General features: G+C 40.7%; 1 protein-coding gene across 4 annotated transcripts in view; it reads right to left on the bottom strand.

The window, feature by feature from the left end:
• LOC135323429 (chromodomain-helicase-DNA-binding protein 1) overlaps positions 1 to 21,460 on the bottom strand; it is a 51,757-nt gene extending 30,297 nt beyond the window's left edge. For 3 of the 4 annotated variants that reach the window (XM_064502385.1, XM_064502388.1, XM_064502387.1), the window contains exons 1-7: positions 21,096 to 21,248; positions 19,182 to 19,386; positions 5,860 to 6,064; positions 4,724 to 4,831; positions 3,420 to 3,487; positions 1,088 to 1,237; positions 519 to 790 (exon numbers count right to left, since the gene is read on the bottom strand). In XM_064502385.1, coding sequence (XP_064358455.1) covers positions 519 to 790; positions 1,088 to 1,237; positions 3,420 to 3,487; positions 4,724 to 4,831; positions 5,860 to 6,064; positions 19,182 to 19,234 — 856 coding nt within the window. In that variant the 5' untranslated portion in view covers positions 19,235 to 19,386; positions 21,096 to 21,248. Of the gene's footprint in view, positions 1 to 518; positions 791 to 1,087; positions 1,238 to 3,419; positions 3,488 to 4,723; positions 4,832 to 5,859; positions 6,065 to 19,181; positions 19,387 to 21,095; positions 21,249 to 21,296 lie in introns of those variants that run through there. The other variant, XM_064502386.1, reaches the window with a different exon arrangement.
• Between the last annotated feature and the right edge of the window lie 565 nt (positions 21,461 to 22,025).

Raw genomic sequence — 22,025 nt, 5'->3', positions numbered from 1 at the left:
AGAGCACCACTGAAATTTTAGACACACTTTGTAGCCATTCCACCATTTGTTTGTAATGTATTGAGACAATTTACACAGAAATAATCGAAACCACAGTCTCAATGGTTCAGCCTTCCTGACACCATCCTTCAGAGCTCAGGTTACTGGTTAGCTGTCCTATCTAGTCCACTTTCTCCCCTCCCAATGTATACAATTTATACCTATCAGGTATCAGAAAGTGTACAGACAGTGCTGTAGCAACATGGTGTGTATTTATGCAATACAGAGCTATCTGCCACTCATCTAATTTCTTTTTGCATTATTCAGTTATTTAAGTTCTATGCTTTACTTTATATGGCTTCAAAAGAGACTTTAAAAAACAGCCTCCTTATCAGGGTAAAAAACAATACAAGATGACTTGCTGGTATTTTTAAATTTATCACTGTTTACAAACACCGCAGGTGACCTAGAGCTGAGAACAATTGCTGAAGCTGTACCAAAACTCATTTCAGTATCTTAAGGACACAGATAAAAAATACCTCCTTTTCTGCCAATTCGACTATCCATAAACTTCTCTATAGTTTCAAATTCATCTTCTTCAGGTTGCGGGACATCTTCTCCACAGACTTCCAGCAAGTCATCAGAATCTGTCTTAGTTTCTTCAGCTTCTTTATAACTAACGTTGACTGTTGCCTGGCGACGAGATCCTCTCTTATCATAATCATCGTCATCATCGTCATCATCATCATCCGATGAATCAAGCTGCCTCTTTTTCTGTCCTGCACTCTTTTTGCCACTTTTTGGCTTAATTCTTAAGACAATAAGATATGACAAAACAATGGTGTTTCAACATGGAAAACCACAAATCATCTGTATTTGTTTCTAAATATGCATATTTCATGACTGTTCAGTTATGCCACTTTCAGTTACAGCCCACAGGAAAGAGGCATTCACTACAACACATTGGTATGATATGTTCTGTAGTTAAAAGAAAATTCTTCAATTTCTGTAATAAATATTTACATTTTCGTTTGCATGTATAGTAGTACAATGCTCAAGTTATTTATTAGAAATAGCACCGGACTATCCAAAATGCAAGACTTCTTACCTGCTTGGAGGTTTCCGGCTTTTGACCTTGTTTTTTGGCTCATAGTCGGATTCACTCTCTTCACAACTGCTTTTCTCCCTGTCTTCCTCTGATTCAGAATCGGAGCCAGTTCCTGATACTGACCCTGACCCAGACATTTGCCAATCTTCACTGTACGTAGTGAAAGAAAACAATAACTCACATTGGTTTTTGTATAAGGTATTCATCTACATGTTTGCTGCTATAATCTCAACCTTCTTAACAGAAATAACTGTTAGAGAATTTCTATTTCAGCATCAACTGAAAGGACAGAAAATTATCATGAACAGATAATTAACAAGTAAAAATATCTAATTCAACTCCCTTTGGAGCCATTAAATTTTCTATTATCAAGAGGTAGATTTAAAAAGAAAAATGCAAAACAAAAATCTGAATTGCTACACAAATTACAGAAGTGAATTAACATGCAAAATAAAGACTGACATTAAAAAAACCCTAGTACTTCACAAGACTTTAACTGGAAAGATCTGCATTTACTATCGCTTACCCATGCTCAAATCATAAAATACTGTAACATTATATTCTGGAGAGTCCAATATTCTCTAATAGCTATATTACCCTTCGCCTCATGTGAAGAATTGGCAACTTTGCCACAGGAACCAAGAATAATGCAGAAGCAGATTTGAGAAGCACACAGAAAGACTCGAACTGCAGCAATTTGTGAGAGGCATTGGCTCCCAAGAGCTCCCACTGAGTTCTCAAATCAGTGTTTCACAAACAGGCAAGATACGACAAGTAAACAGCTTGTGACTCTTGAAAGGCAGTACCTCCTTACTCCTGCTTAGCTGAGATCTTCTACTTTACAACAGGAAAGATGCACCCACCAGTCAACAGCATCTTGTTTCAGATTCTGAGTTTGTACAGGCAAATGACTTTGTACAGGCAAATTTAATCTTAATAGCTTTGCAACCAAAGCAGTGCAGGGGGAAGTCTGGCGCAAATTCTTGAAAGGTTACTACATCTTTATACTATGATTTATTATGAGGTTTAGGGCTCCTTGACCAAAGCCCTACAACAGTACTAATGTTCTTCAGAGGTGGATTATCACTCAAAGACTTCTTCATTAAATTTCAAATCAGGAAGCTTAGGAATCAGTGTTTTGACATCCCCTTCCCCCCATCCCCCACTTAAACATGCATTGGTTCTGGAAGAAATTACATTTTCATTGTTCTAAGACACATACATATACTGACCAGTGCTACAGCACCATTTGTCTTATTAAAATACTTTTTCTGCATGCAGTAAGTTAAAAAAAATGCAAATCTGCTAGCTGCATTTATTTGATGATATAGACAACAGATATAAAACACCACTTTCTAGGGCTTGATCCTGTGCCACATTATAGAACAAGAAATCTCTGATCTGCATATCAGACAATTGCAAACATACTTGTTCCAAATAGTCAGAAAACAAAATTCAAGTATTGAATATATGAGTTTATTTGGTTACTAGTTTCTAAACTTACATGTCTTTCCTGTAACAGAGTATGTTACTAGGTGTAACCAGATTCTTAAGTAACACAGGACTGCAAATAACTCATCACTAGAGAGGCACCATTTTGCATAGTTAACCTTTTTTGCATTTTATCCTTCGATTAACACTTCTCAAAGACTTTATACTGGCAACTCTGAATATTGAGATGACTCACTAATTGGAAGAAAAAGGTATGAGAGTACAGCTCAGTTGCTATACACCATTCATAAAAACACAGGTCAGAGTCTATTCTCCTTTCGTTATCATGAAGACAAAGTATAATCCTTTTCACAAACTTCTTGATCTACAGCTTAACAGCAGCTCAGCTTCAATTAAGCTTTCTTGGATAGTCAAAAAAGCTAATTACTATCAGACACGTAAAGACTTCTAAACAGTTCAGAGAGAAGAATCAAAAAGAATTGGCACAACCTATGGGATTCCAACTTAAATTTGATCCGAAACAACCTGCTGAAGTGGTATCCTATTTCTTCAATGATTTTTAGGGAGGACCCTCAGCACAAAAATATGCTGCACCTAAGAACATTTTTAACGTAAAAGTGCTGATAAATGTTTTTGAGTAACACTGTAGGTAATACAGGCTCTTTTGCTCAGAAGCAAATATGACATACATGTTCTTTTGAGATTTTTTACTTTAAGAATATTCCAAAGCATCAATCAAAACTGAGAAGCACAAGATAAAGATGAATTAAAAAGTGAATTTTTAAGTATTTCAAGTCTGGAGAAATGAAGCACGGGTAATTACGAGCATACACCACCATGACAAAATATGATGGGATATTATTTAGGAAAAATATCTTACTCTTTATGTTTTTTCTTCTTGGTTTCACTGGATGAGTCATCTGCAGAATCTTCACTACTAGATGAGTCCTGCAGATGAAGAAAAGAATATACATGATTCATTATCACAAAAAGAATGAAGTATTTTTAGTATTGAAAAGATAATTCATCTCCCCCTTTCACACTGGAATCATATTCTTCATGTTTTATCTTCTTCATCCCCCTCAGTGTACCTAATGATACTGAATAAGATGAGGATTGGTGATGTTTTTGTATTTATCCATCTATGAATATACCATACCAGCAGAACTCTAGAAACCACCACCAAAAGCCTGACTTTAAACCATGACTATACTTTACATAGGTACCTTGATTATTTTTAACTGCTGCAAGGTAATAAATCGAGATGAAATTCTACCGAAAGCCTAACAAATATCTTCTGCCATTTCAGAGCTCTGTCATCTTTCATATTCTCTCACATTTAAACACTAGTTTAAAAAAAGTTTGAGAATAGTATGTATGTTTCTTCTCTTTCCAGTCCTAAACAAGAAAAGAAAGTGATGAACCCTCTTAAAACTACATTTTCCTAAAACCAATCTCATAGAGATTAAGATTAAATCATTTTTATCCTGAAAAACAACTGTTAAAAAAAAATAATTCTTCCCAAGTTTTATATTAACATTTTAACTATATATGATTGGGTCCTTTGTTTTGATGATGAACAGCTAAACCATACCAAAACAGAATTCTGGAGTGATGAGTAAAGATTTGTGACCACGACGCTTCATTTTTATAATGAAGGAGATATGAAAGGTAAGTAAATTTCATTTCACAGTCACTAGTGTCCTTAAGAAATGTTCCTACTGCACAAAGTCAACATTGTTTTGGCCTATGGTTTAGATTTTAAAATATCTAACATCAGCACTACCTTTATACAAAAACACTACTTTTATACAAAAACAATAGTTGAGAAGTCTTTTAGCATTTTTAACTGTATTTATGAAACATAGAAGCCAAAAACACAACGGAAGTCTGTACTGTGTGACATAAAAATTTTGTCCATACATCATATTACCTAACTAAAAACACCAAATAAGCTAGACTGCTATAAATCTGGCACAACTCAGCTGAAAACATGCAACTGAAGATATTTTTACATTTCCTCATAAGCATGTCTGTTATTTGAACATTACTTTTATAGATTAAACCAGACTTTGACACACACACTTAGAGTATACAATCTGGCTCTACATAATTTTATTCCAACATATGGGGCAATGAGACACGTTCACATTTTAAAAAACTGACTTATTATGTGTTATTCACCTCTTCTGAACCACTGTCTGATGAAGCTGCCTTTTGTTGCTGTTGCTGCTGCTTCTTGAGCACTGCTGATCTCTGCACGGCAAGTATACTTGGACTGGACTTCCAAAACTGAACCAGAATTCAGATATGAGACTCATTTAAAAATAATGAAACTTTAAAGTTTACCGCATACTTACATTTCTTAACATTAGCAGCATCACTAGTGAGATTGATCTCAATTTTATCAGTGACAAAAAATCACCATAAAATACTGCATGCATTAGTAACATCAGATAGTAGTTTAAAGCAGCAAGATTTCTGCAGAGCAGAGCACTATATAAGAATTGCCAACAAAATTTTTACTGTAAACAACAGTTGTGCAAGTCTCTGTATTATTAAAGTAAAATATTTTTAAAGTAAATTGTTAATGTGGTCCAGATAAATCGTTGCAGGCCACTCAGATGATATAATCTTCCAGTAATTTTGCTTCATCTGGGAATAGTGAAGTACATAAACAAAAATACAAAAGAGAATTCGTAACAGTCTGGATCTTATGGTAACTAATATTTTATTACCTTTAATTTATACATCCAAATAAAGCCCATACTACACAGAGAAACAGAGGAGAGTTCAGGTAATTGTGATCCACTGGATTTAAGAAGATTTCTAAACAATATTTTTTTCCTAAATTTATTAGACTTCTGCCATACAGAAAGCCAAATGTATGTAAACTTAGAATTTTTGTAACACCGTTTATTGGTGATACAAGGAAAATAAGTATTAGAGAGAGAACTTAAAAAATAAAATTTTAGAAATAACAGCATAATGTGTGGCTTCATCTTCAGAAATAAGCAGTAAGTAAATAGGTGCTTTTGAACGATACATTTTAGGTAGGTACTTAACTGTAAATACCTATAAATGCTAGAATTTAAGAGCATCAGTACAAGCACTCATCTATGAAAAACTTAGCCAATAACAAAATGTTATGACAGCTAAGCACGTGCATTCACTAACCCTTCCAAGTTAAATTCTAAGTAAAAAAGTTTTATTACCTCATCTTCTTTATTCTTTTCTTAAATGAAAAACTGCTCCTGAAACTAACTGCACAGTAATTTTTTTTTTTCCTCCACAGGGTTCATTTATATGTTTTGTTTTACCTCAGATCCATCAACTTTTGGTGGCTTAGCTTGAACTTGTTTCTTCTCTCTAGATGTGTCAGACTCCGATTCTGATTGACTGCCTGACTCGGACCCAGAGTCAGAGTCACTGCTACCTGACTGGCTGCTACTTCCATCACTACTGCTTCCAGAGCTTGAACCAGATCCAGAACCTGATGCTGACCCAGAATCATCATCTGATCGGCTGCAATTAGAAAATAGCAGGATATTACACAATGGCTAACGTAACCAGACAAAATTAAAAAAAAAGTCACAGTGGAAAGACTTTAGCTTCGCCTAAAACCAATTGTTAACTCAGCCCAAACACATGGGAAATGTACAAATGGATGCAGTGGATTCAGTCAGTCAAGAATGAGAATTGAGAGCATAGTAATTTCAAATTATGTTCACTTGAACTGCAAACATTTAAAAGTCTCAGGAAAGATAATGCCAAAATCCAAAACAATAAACCCAAAAGGTGAGATCAAAATCTAGCCTATCACTGCCCACACAAATCATAGGGAGAGGTGGCAAATTGATCATCCTCTGCCCTAGAATACACTTAATCGACAACAAAGCAAAAAACACTGCTCTTCCTGCTGTTGCTAACACCAGTGAAACTGGACTAGTGTGGAGGAAAGGAAAGAAGCTACCCACAGACTGACTCCTATAGATAGCACCTCAATTAGTCCTCTGCATCTGCTGATTTTGAAAGACGACAGAAAGAAACAAACCATGGTGACGCTTCCTTCTTCTGAAGTTAGATGTTAAAACACGCCCCCCCACACACATACACATTCAAATCCCAAATCTTTTCTTTATGAAGACATCAGCTGGCTACCATCTATGCACTCCACTAATATCAACCTGCCAGTAGATGTGGATCATGCAATATTCAGTGTTCAGACAAACTCCTTATCTCGCCAGCATTACCTCTCAACAATAGTGGCCTGGGAATGGATTCCCCCCTGGACTTATTGGCAGGGTCAGCAGAATAAGAGCCACCTATCTCATCATCACCTCTGCTTCTCACAGTAACTTGACCTGATCTGGACATGAGCAGGGAAACACAACCAGACTGCGTATCAACTGAAAGCGACATCTGACGAGTTAGCGTAAGCTTTTCAAAGTCAATATTCAACCTTCCTATTAATAAATAAGATTATTAAAAAAAAAAAAATCTGTGGCTAGAAACATGAGGGATGGGAGAGAACAACATAGGAAATTACAAGGCATGAGAGGAAAGAGCAAATAGTAAGGTTCACCACAATTGATCTAGGCTGGCTTAATGATACCATATACGAAGGACAATTCAGGATCAGTACCATAGATTAACAGCTAATTTGTACTTAGAATAAAGAAAAAAAACCAGAAAAATTAAACTTAAAGGTCCTAGCATTCACCGGGTCTTACTAACCTTTCTTATACCACAGTACTATACCAGAACAAGGAGGAAACAGGAAAAGGCAAACTGAGCACTGGCAAGTTATTTTAAAGCTAGTGAAAAGATACCATTTTTTACAAGGCCTTGCTAAAACATTTACAAAAGCTCAAGATGCTATGGCAGTGTTCATAGATGCTTAAAAAGTTTTAAATTCATTAATAAAAAGTACATTCGAGAGTTCAAAGCACACAGGACTAGTGTATATTCAGTAGAGCTTAATTCAACTCTAACCATTCAAATTAATGCAGATATGTGAAACTACGCTACAGTTGCTGCCTGCACACCCTCTTATGTGCAGAACATATTCTCAGAGGTCTACAGCACATAGAAAAAACAAATAAGATAAATAGCTGTGACTTCATTTCTACTGAACTGTGGGGTACTTACCCAGTCACTGGCCACAGGATAACTAATAGTGGAAGGCCTTGAGGACTACCAGCACCCATGTAATTTATCACATGTTCTTACTGCAAGAAGTCAGTTTCTACCCCAAGCTTCAGCAGAAATTTGACTCAGAGGCACAACCCCTAAAAGGCAGTAATCTAACCCCAAAACCTAAAGTACTTGTTTCCAAAGGAGGTAGGAAATTGGGCAATACACGAGTAAGTTGGCAATACATGAGTAAGTTCTGCATATTCTGCCATGAAGATACTGTAGATTGCTGAGAGAGTACAAGCAGTACTGTATATATAACAAGTGATACTTAAATCCCCAATAGCTGCAACAGCCTGGGTATCAAAAACTTTCCTCTGAAAAATCTAATGGATTTGAAACAACAGCAACAGTGATGGGGAACCTGAGGCAAAACACACTCCATACAGGAAATTTTACACAGCAGATGTTCCATTTTCAGCATTAAAAAACATTATTTTTAAACATCACAGAGAAAAATTACATTTTGCTTTTTAGCGCCGAGATCACTGGATCCTAAGGGCCAGTATAGAACAAGTTTATGCCAAGGCAAATCACTAGCTGTCATATATTTCTGGGTGCAGACTGTGTCCTTGCTTTTCCTACACAGTCCAAACCTTCACAATTTTTTTTAACATTTCTAATAATAATTTTCTTTCACACAAAGTGTAACACTGATATGTCAGCATTTTCAAACTATGACATTCAACTGACTTTTCAAAAAACTTAGCAGTAGCATCTTCCATTTTCAAATGATTTTACGCTAACACTGGTGGCAAGAAAGGATTAAAGAAACAAGCATCCTAGCTTAGCCATTCTCTCCAAACTCGCTGCCTCTGCTCTCTCACAAAACTTACTTTTTCTTAAACTAGAAAATAAAATATAAGGGAAAACTCATACCCTAACCAAGCTATGCGGAGATGCAAGCAGTTGTAAGAAAACCTCTTTGCATCAATACCACAAAAAAAGTCTATTGCCTAACAGGACTACCTATCCAAACAGAAGCTGAAGCAAATTTTTAGCAAATGACGTATTTATTAATTATCTTTGAAGGTAACTACTTACATGACAGACAGACAAACTTGATCACTAACATTTTTTTTGTTTTTGTTAACGTCTCATAAGAAACAGTTTTAGACCCACATCAGGCTAGACTACTAACCTGCATCATCAACTTCTGAGATGAAGCAACGCCTTATTTATTTTTGAAATAATACTTTTAAGAAAGCAGTGACAATAAAGTAAGAACACAGAACTTTCTAAAACTAAGAAAGGCACCAGAATATGCAAAAATTTGTCTGGACCAAAGGAAGAAAAGTTATCTAGAGAGAAGAATAAAAAAAATGACTTTTCCCCTCAGCAAAATCAAAAAGGAAAGTGTGTCTGCGGCATTCTAGCCATATCTCTTAAGCAGCACCCATAATGAAAAACTCAGGTATGGAAAACTCCATCTTACTGAAAAACTATTGTAGTAATAGTTTCTAATTACAACTTCTGTTCAACATAGCTATTAGCAACTTGCTCTACCATGTCAATTCACCATCCCTTTCTAGAACTTGCCTTTGCAGATACAAAATCACTAGGATATATCTGTACTTGGCTTTTGTGTTCGTTTCACTTGTGCAGTGCTGACCTCCCCAAAATTTAACCAGGAACCATTGCCACTCAGCATCACTTGAGCAGGGCCAAGATTCACCCTGCCTCAGGACTCAACCGAGAAACCTATCCGAAAGCCAACCTTCCTGGTGAAAAAGGCAGCCTAAAGGTTGCAGCTGCCTATATCTTCATACTTCTGCTAAGTAATATGAAGAATGCCAGGATTAAACCAAAGGCTTGCTTGATCATCCTCCAAGAAGCCAATCTTTCAGCTACAGTATTTTAGCTAAGGATGCTTATGCCTGGAAGAAAAATAGATACCCTCCCACACCCAATACACATTTTACTGCGAACACAAAACTACGGGCACAGTAAGGGGTAAAAGTCATCTCCTTGCAAATAAAGGGGAAAGGAAAAAGGATCTTCAAAACTTCACTTTAAATGTTGCTACATTTGCTCTGAATTTCAGCAATTTTCACAGAAGTTGAAAGACAGCATAAGCAGCAATATGAGCGTTCACAGCTGAAGCCAAGCACCTTTAAAACCTAATCTTAGTCCTCAAACAATACATTTCGTCTGATGTTGAACGATATTCCATAAGGGTAACTTATTCTGACATTGCTATTGCTGCCCTCTCCAACCTTCCCCAAGCACAGCACTCCCTCAGTGGTCAGTACAGTCTGTAAAGGCAACAGATTCAGCTTGTAAAAACATCCTACCAACGCGCAACATCCACGAAGCAATGGAGCAAGCAAACAGGAGCGAACAGGGCAGTGTTTAAGACTGCTATCCTGAAACCAAAGCATAACATGGTGCAAACCAATACAGAATTAGAAAAATTAACTAGGTTTCAAATGAAATTTTTTTTTATTGCTTTTGATTTTAGTACATGAATTGCACATTGCATCATGAGAGACTGCAGGTGTTTTTCCAACTGCTTAAAATTCTATACAGTCAAATGCCTTTCGCTCTGTCTCCACAGAGCATTGCTGACGTGACCAAGAAAGAGAATAACACTGTGCAGAACACTTATTGCAATGCAGCACCTACCAGCATCACTGTAAGTTCAGAAAGCTCGTTTGCCAGCATTTTTAAAATCTAATAGAGTTTTTGAAATTCATAGGAGAAGACATAGGATACAGAAGCTTCATACAGATTTCTAGCAGCCCAGATGACATTTTCTTGGTCTGCTGAAATGAATACTGTAACAGGCAGCTACTACAGGGCAAAACAATCATGACCAGCTTCAGGAAAGTTTACATGCTTTTGAGAACTTGAAAGACAAGTGAACTCTCACTCTAAATACTTGTATCGGTGGCATGTCAGAAGTGGTTTAATTTTTCTTGAAATGGAAAAGGAGATACAATCCGAGAAGAAAACAGTGCATGTTTTCTAGTAATAATTGTCACAAGCCATCATTGCTAACCAAACTACAAGTGAGAGCATTTCATACTATATCAATTTGACTTTTAAAATATTCCAAATAAAAAAAACAACAAAAAATCCTGCATGATAGCAAGACAGTATACTTGCATTAAAAGAAGGAGAATCTAAGTTCTATAATAAAGATGTTAAAATATAAACTCAGAGAGGAAAATATGACTGCCTCACAGCTATTAACATTCTTGTCACTTTCTGTTTTCCTCCTTTGCCTATGGGCTTCTCCATTTTCCCTGCATTTTTTGTGGCACAGTATACAAGCAATGCCTCCTCTAAAGAGCTTTAAAAACTATCTGATGTTGTCCACCTAGGGTCCATAATTTGCATAACTCTTCTCACAGTGAGCAATGCCCATGAATGTGATGAATGCACTCTGGTGCAAGCAGCACCACTGACCTCTACAAGATTAGTCACCTGAACTGGCACTACTAATTACTGAGATTCTGGTATCATATCCCTAGTGCTAAGATGCAAGGAACACAATAAACTGAAATATTCCTTCAAACAAGGACTCAGAATACTATCAGGATTGCCTCTGCTACCTGCTGCCTAATGCTGTTACTTAAATATCATCTCAGGAACAGCAGTCATAATCCTCTGTTCTTCACATTTCCTCTTACATAACAGGACAGGCAAAGAGCTTTATTTCTTGCTTCCTTCTCTTCATGTACAGTTGTGGGTCAGTGCCCTTGATTTAGACACTTATTTGAAACAGTTCAGCAGAAAGTGAAAGAGGACATGATACTCTTCCTGTTGTGGACACCTGGGGTATTGCAAGAAAGAGGGTTTGGGTACAACACAACCAGCCTGTGCACCCATATCCTCTTTCCTTCTTCTTCCAAAAAAGCCTGCTTGAAACTGGGAGGTAGGAGGGAAACTTCACTTTCTTCAGGCACCTTGCCTAAATTGGAACATCCCTGTCCTTCCTTCACCCTTTCTGAATCTAGTCCAGAGACCGGTTCTCCACAGGACAATCCAAGGCAGGATCCTACTGTCTTCTTCAACTTTTCTAGTAGAATAGCTATACATACCTTACATATGAACAGAGAAAGAGACAGTGTATAAGACTTCATTCTTAGTTAACTATTCACCTGTGTTTATTAATTTACCCAATCCCACCTTGTCACATTATGCCTTCCCTTTCCTCTGGTCCTGCACTGCTGCCCTCTTCCAACCATCTCTATCCTGTGATCTGATTGGCTTTTTTCCCCCTCCCTTCTTCACTGAGGGCTTCCAAGAAAAGACCAAATATCAGCATAAATTATAAACACTATCAAGACTAGGAACTCTAGATGGAAAACAACAGGACACAAGTTAAGCTATAGAACAGAGATGCTGTTAACATGAAGTATACAGAAAGATAATATTCAGCATTTGCTAACATTACCTGTCAAGGAGCATCCATGATCTTTTAGGTACTTCATACGGTTACTCGAAACAGAATTCCTGCTTTTATAAGACCCTCTTTTGAAAATATATCATATTAGCCTACTTCCCGTGCTCCAAAAAAAATTTACATACGAAAAAGATCAGTAAAATTAAACCAGCATTATTTGATAAAAAGTATTCTTGAATGACAAACCATTCAATACATACACTGTACTTTGTTCAACTGAAAAAGAACCTAAACAAAGACAGGAATGCATCAGACAGCACAAAACAGCTACAGTAGCACCACAGGACTATAGATAAAAAGTGAGAGTGATGGATAAAGCAGTATGATGACATCTTCAGTCCTGTTGGAGCAAGACTATTTCTCTACCATGCAAACAGACCACTGCAATGACGATGAAGTTAGCTGACAATGCTAACTTCCAGTAGTGGGGGCACAGCAGTGCATACTAAGAATGAATAGCATGTTCTCAGAATGGGACTTCTGCATGAAAAATAGTTTCATGTATGTTGGCAAATCAAAGTAAAGGCAATAGAGAGCATCTTCCAGGATGTTTAGTAAAGAAGCCTCTCTCACTCCTTGTCCTTGAACCAAGTAACTGCATTTGTACAGTGGCGTACGTCAAATCTGATTTGGTATGAAAGCATGACACAGCTAAGAAGTTTGTCTGTACCGCATTTTATAAACACCGCTTTTGGGTACTCTCAATGTATTTAAGAGCAATTCAAGAGAGATCCCTGAATACAGTATGTATTTTCAAACTCTTTTTCAAGAAAAGCAAGATAGTTTGATGAAAGTACTGAAAGAAGTAATTTTTGAGTTTGTTTATACATGTTTATATTTCAAACCCCAATAAATACCTGTAGAATAAAATCAGAGTATGCTTTGGGGAGATGACAGAAGATATACTTAAAGAAAAACATCACTGATAGTGAATCAGATTAAAAGCCAGTACTCTGTCACAGAGTCGCTAGTTCTTTTCAACAGTCTTTGGTTTAGCTTTGCTAACTTACCTCTCAAAGCAAGGTCTCCCTGATAGGAAAACGCAATGAGGAACAGTCACCTAATTTACAGAAGGCATCGGGCAGAGAAACTCCAAGATGGAAAGCTACACAAGCTATGCTGCAAGAGCACTGCTAAAGCATTTAGACTCCTGTATAAGGTCTAGGATGATAAAGGACAGAGTGGACAATTTATCTTTGCTGATTTAGAGTGCATGCATTATGTTAAGCTGCCTTAAGAATCTTCCATTTTAAAAATGGCAGGAAACAAGTATCAATTTGAGCAAAAGTTCAATTCCCCCCCCCCACACACACACACAAAAAGAGCCTGCAGGGTCTTTGAAAAGCATCTGACATGACAGTGAACTGCTATTTTAATAAATCATATGTCCAAGGAAGGGATGCATTTAAATAAGAAGAGCTCCTTTCAGAATAAATAGAAGCAACAAATGCCAAGCTCTTAAAACTGCAAGTTCACAGGTAGCTTTCTTTAGGCAAATGGAAGTGTTTCTTGGTTTCGCTTTGTTTTTAAAGCAATCCGAACTACTTAATCTGATTAGATGTGTAAAAAGGAGTTATTCTATTTGTCACCGCAGGTATAAAGCAAAGGGGGCAAAGACTATAAAGTTCAGGCTATCAAGAAGTGTTATTTCCTGTCCTCAGCTATTACAAAGCATAAACTCAATTCCATTTTCTTGACACAGGCTGGCAACTAGAAGGACAATAATGGATACATTGTATTTCCAGGACTGTAGACTATTATCTGCTGTGAGTACTATAAACTTTCCCCAAAGCAAATATATCAAAATTGCACTGATCATCTAACTTTCACAACCCTATGAACTACATTGTAAAAGACTTTGAGAGCCACAAGTCACATATTTTAGAGGGCAAAGGAGGTTTGGGAATATCTCAAGGGCAGGAGGTATCAGTGGCTCCTGAGGGGTCTACTACTCCTGTGCAATGTGACCACAGTTAGGTGCGCAGCTGGTTCCAGCGGCAACACAACTACGTCTTTATCAGAATTTCCTTCTAGATCACCAGCAAACAAAAGTATTAGATAGAGTTTAATCAAAAAAAAAAAAAAAAGCCCCCCAAAACAACAAAAAACACCACAATTGAGGGACTGTATCTGGCTAGATTTAGTGTATATGCTAGTTCTATTGCAGTATCTTAACTCTTAAAACTTTACCCTGTCTTAGGGAATGTGAAAAGCCAGCATTAGCTAAAAATTTGAGACTCTCAGAAGAGTGGAATAGAGTCCAAATCCTGTGAAACAAATATCTGCCAGCTCAGCTAGACCAGACAAAGACTGGGATCTGGATAAACTCAGCAGGCCTCCTATAACCAAACTAGAAGCCATACGCGCAGTGAAAGCTGTATTGTGAATTGAGAATTTCTTCTTTTTTAAATAGGTAAGGCCAACGTACTAGCCCAAAATACTTTGTTTTTGATGCATGTTCTGTCCAAACTCTCTATGATAAAGCAAAAAGATACTTTTAATTTAGAACAAGACAGTGCATCAAACTTTAGTATGCTTATTTCTGTAACACCTCAACCTTCATAAAATTGGCAACTTATTAACCACTGAAAAGATTACTGCTGACAGAAGCAAAAGAGCTTGCTTCATCCACTGGCTGTTCACATGAAGTTCTATCCACAGTTTCCTCTACCATTCAAGCATTTTTATGGATTTCAGAAATCTTCTGTGCTAACATATGTATAGTTCTGTATTTTCTTCTTCACTCTCTCTCTCTCCTTGCCTCTGTGCCTCTCTCTACAAACACACTTTCATGAATATTACCTATGAACTGTCTACCGAAAAGAAACCAGTAGATAGGAACACTTTTGCAAGTATGGTTGGGGAATCTTTGTTTTAACTCCCACTTACAATTTGAAAGCTACTACTCTAGATTACTATCAAGAAATCTCTTTTTAATCTTCCATAGAAGGTATGACTTTATACAGCAAATTCAAGCCTGCTGACAAATAACTGGCTTTATTTAACCATCTTTTATGGTCCACAGACTATTAAATAAAAGTGAATTAAAATTCACAGAAATTACATTCTTTCATTAACATCAGCTTCCAAGTGTGTAAAGAATACACAAGACAATAGAATACACGAAGAATACACAAAATCAGGGTTTTTGGTACAAGAAACCACTTTCTGGTTACTGGAAAAGGGGAGCACAATGCACCTTTCCAGACAAGCTATACTGAGCACAGCCCTTTCTACCTACAAAGAAGGGAGGTCTGCTTAAGCGCTCCATGTCTTGTTCTACAGGAAACATAGAAAGAGTACAGAGGTGGAAAAACAGATTTCTATTCAGCTCCACCAGTGTTTCGCTTCTGCATTCCCTGTTCTACCTGGAGCTCGTGCAGTTCAGGTATAACTGCCTTTCCTTGCTCATTAAGCTTTCTTATTACTAGCTAACTGTTATGTATTTTACTCCTATTTAAGTTTGGAACAAAAGGTATTCAAGAACACTACACAAAAATGCTTTGCCTAACTATTAATAGGAGTCAGCTTCTCAGAGCTTTGCTATAACATTTATGTGCTGTCACTTATTTGCTATCCAGATAAACAGTACCTGTGATATTTTACCTAAAGCTACTGAAAATATTCCAGGACAGTGATTAGAAGTAAATAAAAGGCTGGACAGTACAATCCACTGTGATTATTACACAGCAATTGGAACATCAAGCAGCAAGATTAGATGACAGCATTTATGTCAGTCTACAACCTTCATCACGTTTGGCATTAGCACAGATTTATAGCTTCAGAGGTTGCTAACGTAGCCAAGGAAAATCCAAACTGTGCGACAAGAAGTTATTCAATGGTGAAAGTAGAAGAGGTGCATTTTTCCACTTGTGGCGAAATAGAAGTTCAGGCATAACACCTGCATCAAGGGAAATTTTTCCAGTCATCCATCAGCCAGGTGAATAGACTCAACAGTGGAAAGGAGTACAGGAGCATGACATTTCTTTCCCACATGCTTCAGATAGGCATCCTGTTCACAGTCACAGGGAGTAAAGACCAGCTACAACACTTTACTACAGTGCTGGTCAGTGTATGAAATCTAAGGCTTCTAATCAGTTCCTTCTCCAGCCCCCCTATTACTGAGATGGATGATTCCTTTCACTTCCAACCTACAGACCTTCCACAACTTCTGCAAACCACAGTAAGAGTTTCTTCACAACAATATAAAGCACTGATGAGGCTGTGTATTTTTGTAAATCCTGCCCTGATCTGCAGCAGCTCTTAACTTTCCAAAGTAATGGTGGTGGTTCCCCTAGATCAGGCTGTATTTAATTGTGATCAGGACTATCACCCCACAGCGACAGCCATGGAGGTTTACACAGACATCAAAGTGGGAAAAATGGCCTTACTATATTTGTAAAGTCTCGCATTTGTAACGTGACATGCTTTTCAAAGATTTGTTGCAGTTATCACCAAGGCTGCTACTTCGATTTGTTGCTGTATCCACCTTCATCTCTGGGCCTTTCCTCTCTATTTTTGAAAAGTCTAATCTCTACACTTTCTTCCCAGCAGCAACTCTCAATTGCTTTCTCAACTTGTTTTGCTTCCCCCATTCTGAATGGAACAGGATCACTAAAGCCTTGTAATGATACTTAGCTATCAATAGTAACTATTTTGTTACTGATTTCTATTTCCATTCTATAGAGTTCACATTTCCAGACCATTTGAAGGCTAAATGCAGTTTCACTTCCCCAGTTACGGTTAAGTATCTGCCTGCAGTCACAGCTGGATTAGTGAATTCCTGTCCTAGTGAAAATAATTTTGACTCCTAGAGAACTTGAGGCAAAAAACCCCCAAAACAACAACAAAAAACAAACCAACCCCAAACACTCCCCCCCAAAGCCTAAACAGGCAAGTCATACTCAGGTACACCTTAAGCAAACTCCTCAGTTATTTTAATAATGGGACTGGCTAAACAGAAAGGGCTCAATTCTTTAAAATGAAAGCTTTCCTCTTTCCTTTACAAAGTAGAGCTTCCTGATAGCAAATGGCAAACATGCAAATAGACTTTCCAAGACCTGTCTGTTAATCTGATTGCGAGGCTGATGGTTGATACAAGTTCAGGGAAAACAGTTCTAAACTTTTTGAAACTTTTTAAAAAGTTTAAGATGTGCTCAGCAGCACATTGAAGATGCAGAACAAAGTCACACTTCACCGTCAACTATCAAGCTTTAAGTACTTAGCATCTTCCTGATACTTACTTTTAATGAAGCCCCTGGGAAACTTTTGATGTTTAGCTGTTCTAGTCTTACAGTCTTTTAGTCTTTAACGTTTAAATAACTTTGATATACCAGCATCTAGGAGCAGTCATAGGGCAATACAAAGTATTTTTCCTACCTTATCTTCAACTAGGTGACTTTATTCTAGCAGTTAAAAAAAAAAAAAATCCTAAATGCAAAGTCATCAGAGTTGTCCCTGACAAGTTAACGCTAGTAGAAGGTCTGATTTATAACTCTCAAAAAGTTCAGAAAACTAGCCTTGTTTATATTATTTTATTTCGTTCATGCTCCTCTGCCCAACTGACAAGGCTTGTTTTGTTTGGTTTTTATGAGTAGCCAGGAATATTTGCCACTTACTGGAAGAAATCCCAGATCTGCTAACTAGACAACTACCATCTTTACTGGAAGCAGAAGTCTTCAAAAATTATTATGTACTAGAACTTCCAAATTATTCACAAGATTCAAAGTTTACTGACTTTCTAGGATATTTCTAGTTATAACAGGAAGCTTGACATAAAAATACACAAAGGTTGTTAAAGTTTCTTTGGTCTTACTGCTCACAGATTTCCTAGTGATTTGCACCTAACGACACCTAAACACTTCTCTCTTCCCCTTCTTCCCACCCTGTCATTCACTATGCTACATGATCAGCTGGCCAATATGTTTTTATTGCATCTCCTCACTTGGGGCAATAATTTAGATTCTCTCCTCTACCCAACCTGCTGTTTTCATAGAGTCTCAGAACTCAGTTTTCTTTATGACCTCTGACTGGAATCAACTAACAGGTTCAACAGGCTGTGATCAAAAACGGGGAAGAGTGAAAGATGGGCAGACTGACAGCACGATCACAACCACCTCTTAGAATTTTGTCTAAAAGTGCTTCTTTCGTTTGCAAGACTGCCTTGACTTCTTAAATCTGAAGCATTCATCATATTCCTAGTTTTAAAAATATGAACTTCCTAGTGTAGTAAAGACTTGTTGAACTTAACAATCTTCTAGAATAAGAATTTTCACAATTTCACTACAATTCCAATTTTACAATTTTGCTATAATTTCCCTGTAATTTCATTACCCTCATCTTGCGGCAGAAAAGTTTTAATGAGGCTCTTCCAACCAAGGAGATACTCCAGAACACCAGCATCTAAAGATCTGCTCATTTTTATATTACATTACAGTGCTGGAATTTTTTTTTTAATTAGAAAAAAACAGCTGGAAAACTGTACTTCATTTTGGAAAACAAATACAAAGTCAATACTTTTGCAGTCATACTGCTTTAACAGCTCAAAAAAGAAGGAAGCCTCATGAAGTATTACATATCGGAAACTAGAATTAGCAGCCCACTGTTCCTGCTTTTTAGGGATAGTCTAGTTAGGGGCTTATACAGCACATATTATATGATGACTGGTGTGCCTTGCACTTTGTGGACACAAGTTTTATTTTAACATTCCAATGCAATCTGTTTCAGGTTTTGATATTTCAATTTTTTCCTCAAATAGTATTACTATTCTGTTAGATGTTGATGCAGTTTTAATCCTAGTTAAACTTTATTAAGGTGTATACATGATTATGGTTACTAAGCAAAGCAATCTGAATGTAACAAGCAGACTGAGCATCTGTAATAAAGCATGGCTCATCCTCCTAACTATGGTCTGCTTGCTAACCAGGAAGTTTTGGTACAAAGTTAAAATGTAAATGTTCTATGTGTAAAATGTTCTAATAAACACAACATAGGAGAATATAAAGCCGAGAAGGACTGAAATGACAGAGCGCTTACCTTGACTCTCCACTACTGTTTCTTACACTTTCTTCATCACTGTGCCCATTCATTGTAAATATTTAGAAGTTTAAAAGATAAATAAAAGTCCACTCAGGTTACAATGTGGATGTCAAGAATTCACTTCCTGGTACTCTGTGCGTCTTCCAGGTGGTGTGTTTGCTCAATTGTTCTCTGCAGGTATTCAAGATTTCTCTCAAATTACCTAAAGCAGTAAAGGAAAACATTGACACAATTTGAAATATTTGATGGTTGCAGCCAAAAGACACTGAAAACAAGCTGGCTTGTCACACTGACACTAAAAGAGGGTATCTATCCCATTTGACATTTTCTTTTTACTGAAGAATAGCTTCTGGTGCTATCTTCCCATGCTTTATTGTTTTATCATCATTTTCTTGTCCAAAAAAAACAGCCTTTTCTGTTATCTATTAAAAAAACCCACAAATTCTTCTCAAAAGAAGAGATCTTTTTATTAGCTACTTTGAAAACTTAGAGAACTAAATAAATGTAATAAAATATATAAAATGCACAAAAGGAAAGACCTGTCTAGCTTTTTTTGCCCAGCTGCTGTCAGGTTGCAAAATACAGCCCCTTATGCTCCTTTCTTCAACTTTGCATTGAAGGGGCTATACAGGTGACAATTGGTGCAGAACCACTAGCTGCAGACTACTTGGTAGGCCACAGACCAGCTTCAGAAACGCTACTGTCTTTAGCATTTGAGGTTAGAAGAACGATTTATGGTATGTCTGTGCTAGTACTATGGCAAAAGTCATGCCACCAGGTATGTCTTAAGGACAACCAGATCCAAGTTTTAAAAAGAAACGGCCTCTCCAGACACGCAGGTATAAACTAATAATGTTAATGCTCTGCTAATATTTGATCAACAGAAAGTATTTCATGCACAAAAAATGTGTATCAGAGGCATTTCCAGATTCGGACGTAATGTCTTCACGCAGCGGGGTTGAGCGCGAGGAGGGCTGTCCCCTTTCTACGAAATTCAGAGAAATTCGCGTGGTTCACCTAAACCAAGCCGCCAAGCTCCCGCGGACGGGAGGCTCGTTACCCGCTACACGGACACCTCACACCGGGCCACCGCAGCGCCGGCCGCGCCGGCAGAAAGTCCGCGCTCCGCGTCGGAGCCGCGAGAGCGTGAACGCGCCGCCGACCGGCCGCCGCGCAGCGCCGCTCCGCGCCCGGCGCCGCCAGAGCCGGCGGCGCCCGGCCGCAGCTGCCGCGGGCCTGGCGCGGGCCCGGCCCCGCCGCGGGCTCCGGCCGCTCCGGCCAGCGAACAAAGGCGATGACGGAGCCAGCGGCAGGAAGGGGCCCGCGGCCCGGGCGGGCGGGCGGCGCGGCCAGGCCGCGGGGCGGCGCGGCGGCGCTCCCCGCACCCCAGCCGCCGCCGAGGCCGCGCCCGGGCTCCCGCCGGGCCCGCGCGCCCCGCCGCCCCCCTGCGCCCCCCGCCGCGGCGGCCGGGCTGGGGCCGGCTGCCCCCCTCCCTCCCGCCCGCCCCCGGAGCCGGCGCGGCGCGGCCTGCGCGGGCGCCGCTGCCGGCCGAGGCTGCCTGGCGGCGGCGCCGCCGCTGCCCTCAGCGCTGGCTCCCCCGGCGCCCCCCATGGCCGGAGGAGAGCGAGGGCCGCGCTCCCGCTCCCAGCCGGCTCGTCACGGGCTCCCCCCGCAGGAGCCAGCGAGCGCGGCTCGACCCCGGCTGCCCGCCCGCCCCGCGGCTCCCTCCCTCCCTGTCCTCCCTCCCTCCGCGGAAAACAGGGAGCGGGCGCGGGGCCGCCCCGCGCATCCGCCCCCCCGGCCCGCTCCGCGGCGCCGGCCGCCCCCGCCCCCACCCGCCCTCGAGAGCGGCGGCCGCCGCGCAGCTCCGGACCGGCGAGCGGGAGCGGAGCCATGGCGGCCTCTGCCTACCTGCGTGCGCCGGCCCGGCCCGGCCTCCTCGGGGCCCCAGACGGCGCTACGCCCCGCGGGCAGGTCCGTGCCGCAGCCCGGGCTCGGGCGCTGCTCCCGCGGCCGCCGCGGGGCCTGGGCCGCGCCGCGCCGCTCCGCCCGCCGGCTCCCGGCGGCCCCGCGCGCCCGCGGCCCGCGCCCGCTCGAACAATGGCCCCGCACCGGGCAGGGGGCGCGCGGGCACCCGGGTGGCCGCCGCGCCGCTCCGCCGCCGCCGCCGCCGCCGCCGCTTCTCAAGTCCTGCCGACCGCCGCCATCACGCTGCCGCCGCCGCTGCCGCTCAGCTCAGCCCAGCCCCCTCCCCTCCGCGCCCCTCCCCCTCCGCGGTCGGATGGAAACCCCGGGCGTGATGTCAGCGCTGCGCCCGGGGACGGAGCGCGGAGCGGGGCGGGGCCGCGCCGGGGGGCGGCGGCGGGAAGGGCCGCGCGGGGGCGGGGGGCGCGCAGCGGGGCTGGGGGCAGCGGGTGCCCAGCGGGGGAGGGGGCCGGCGTCGCGCCGGCTGCGGCTCCCGCGCGAGGCCGGACGGGCGGGCGCCATGACCCCGAGCGGCACCGCCGCCACCAAGCTCCGGCGCCGCGTTCCCGCTCTGCCACTGCTTTTTTTTTTTTTTTTTCTTTTTCCACTTGTTTGGGGATTTTCTGTGTAAAATCCGAGACCGGTCACGAGCGCGAGCGCTCCTCGGCCTTCCCGGGCGGTTAAAAGCGGCGCCGGGGCACGGCCGGGGCGGCGGGGGCGCTGCGGGAAGGACGGCGGCCTCCATGGGGGAGGCATCCCCGGCTGGAGGCGGTTCTTCCTCCCGCCTCTCTTCCTCCTCGCATCTCAGTGTAGTAGCTGCAGGGTGATTAGCGAGCGAGGCGTTTGTGCAAGGTGGCTCAAGTTCATTAGAAAGGG

The sequence above is a fragment of the Dromaius novaehollandiae genome, chromosome Z (assembly GCF_036370855.1).
Source record: "Dromaius novaehollandiae isolate bDroNov1 chromosome Z, bDroNov1.hap1, whole genome shotgun sequence".
NCBI classification, from domain to species: Eukaryota; Metazoa; Chordata; class Aves; order Casuariiformes; family Dromaiidae; genus Dromaius; species Dromaius novaehollandiae.
Note: the sequence above shows the minus strand (reverse complement) of the source record. Positions and strands in the feature narration are given on the sequence as shown.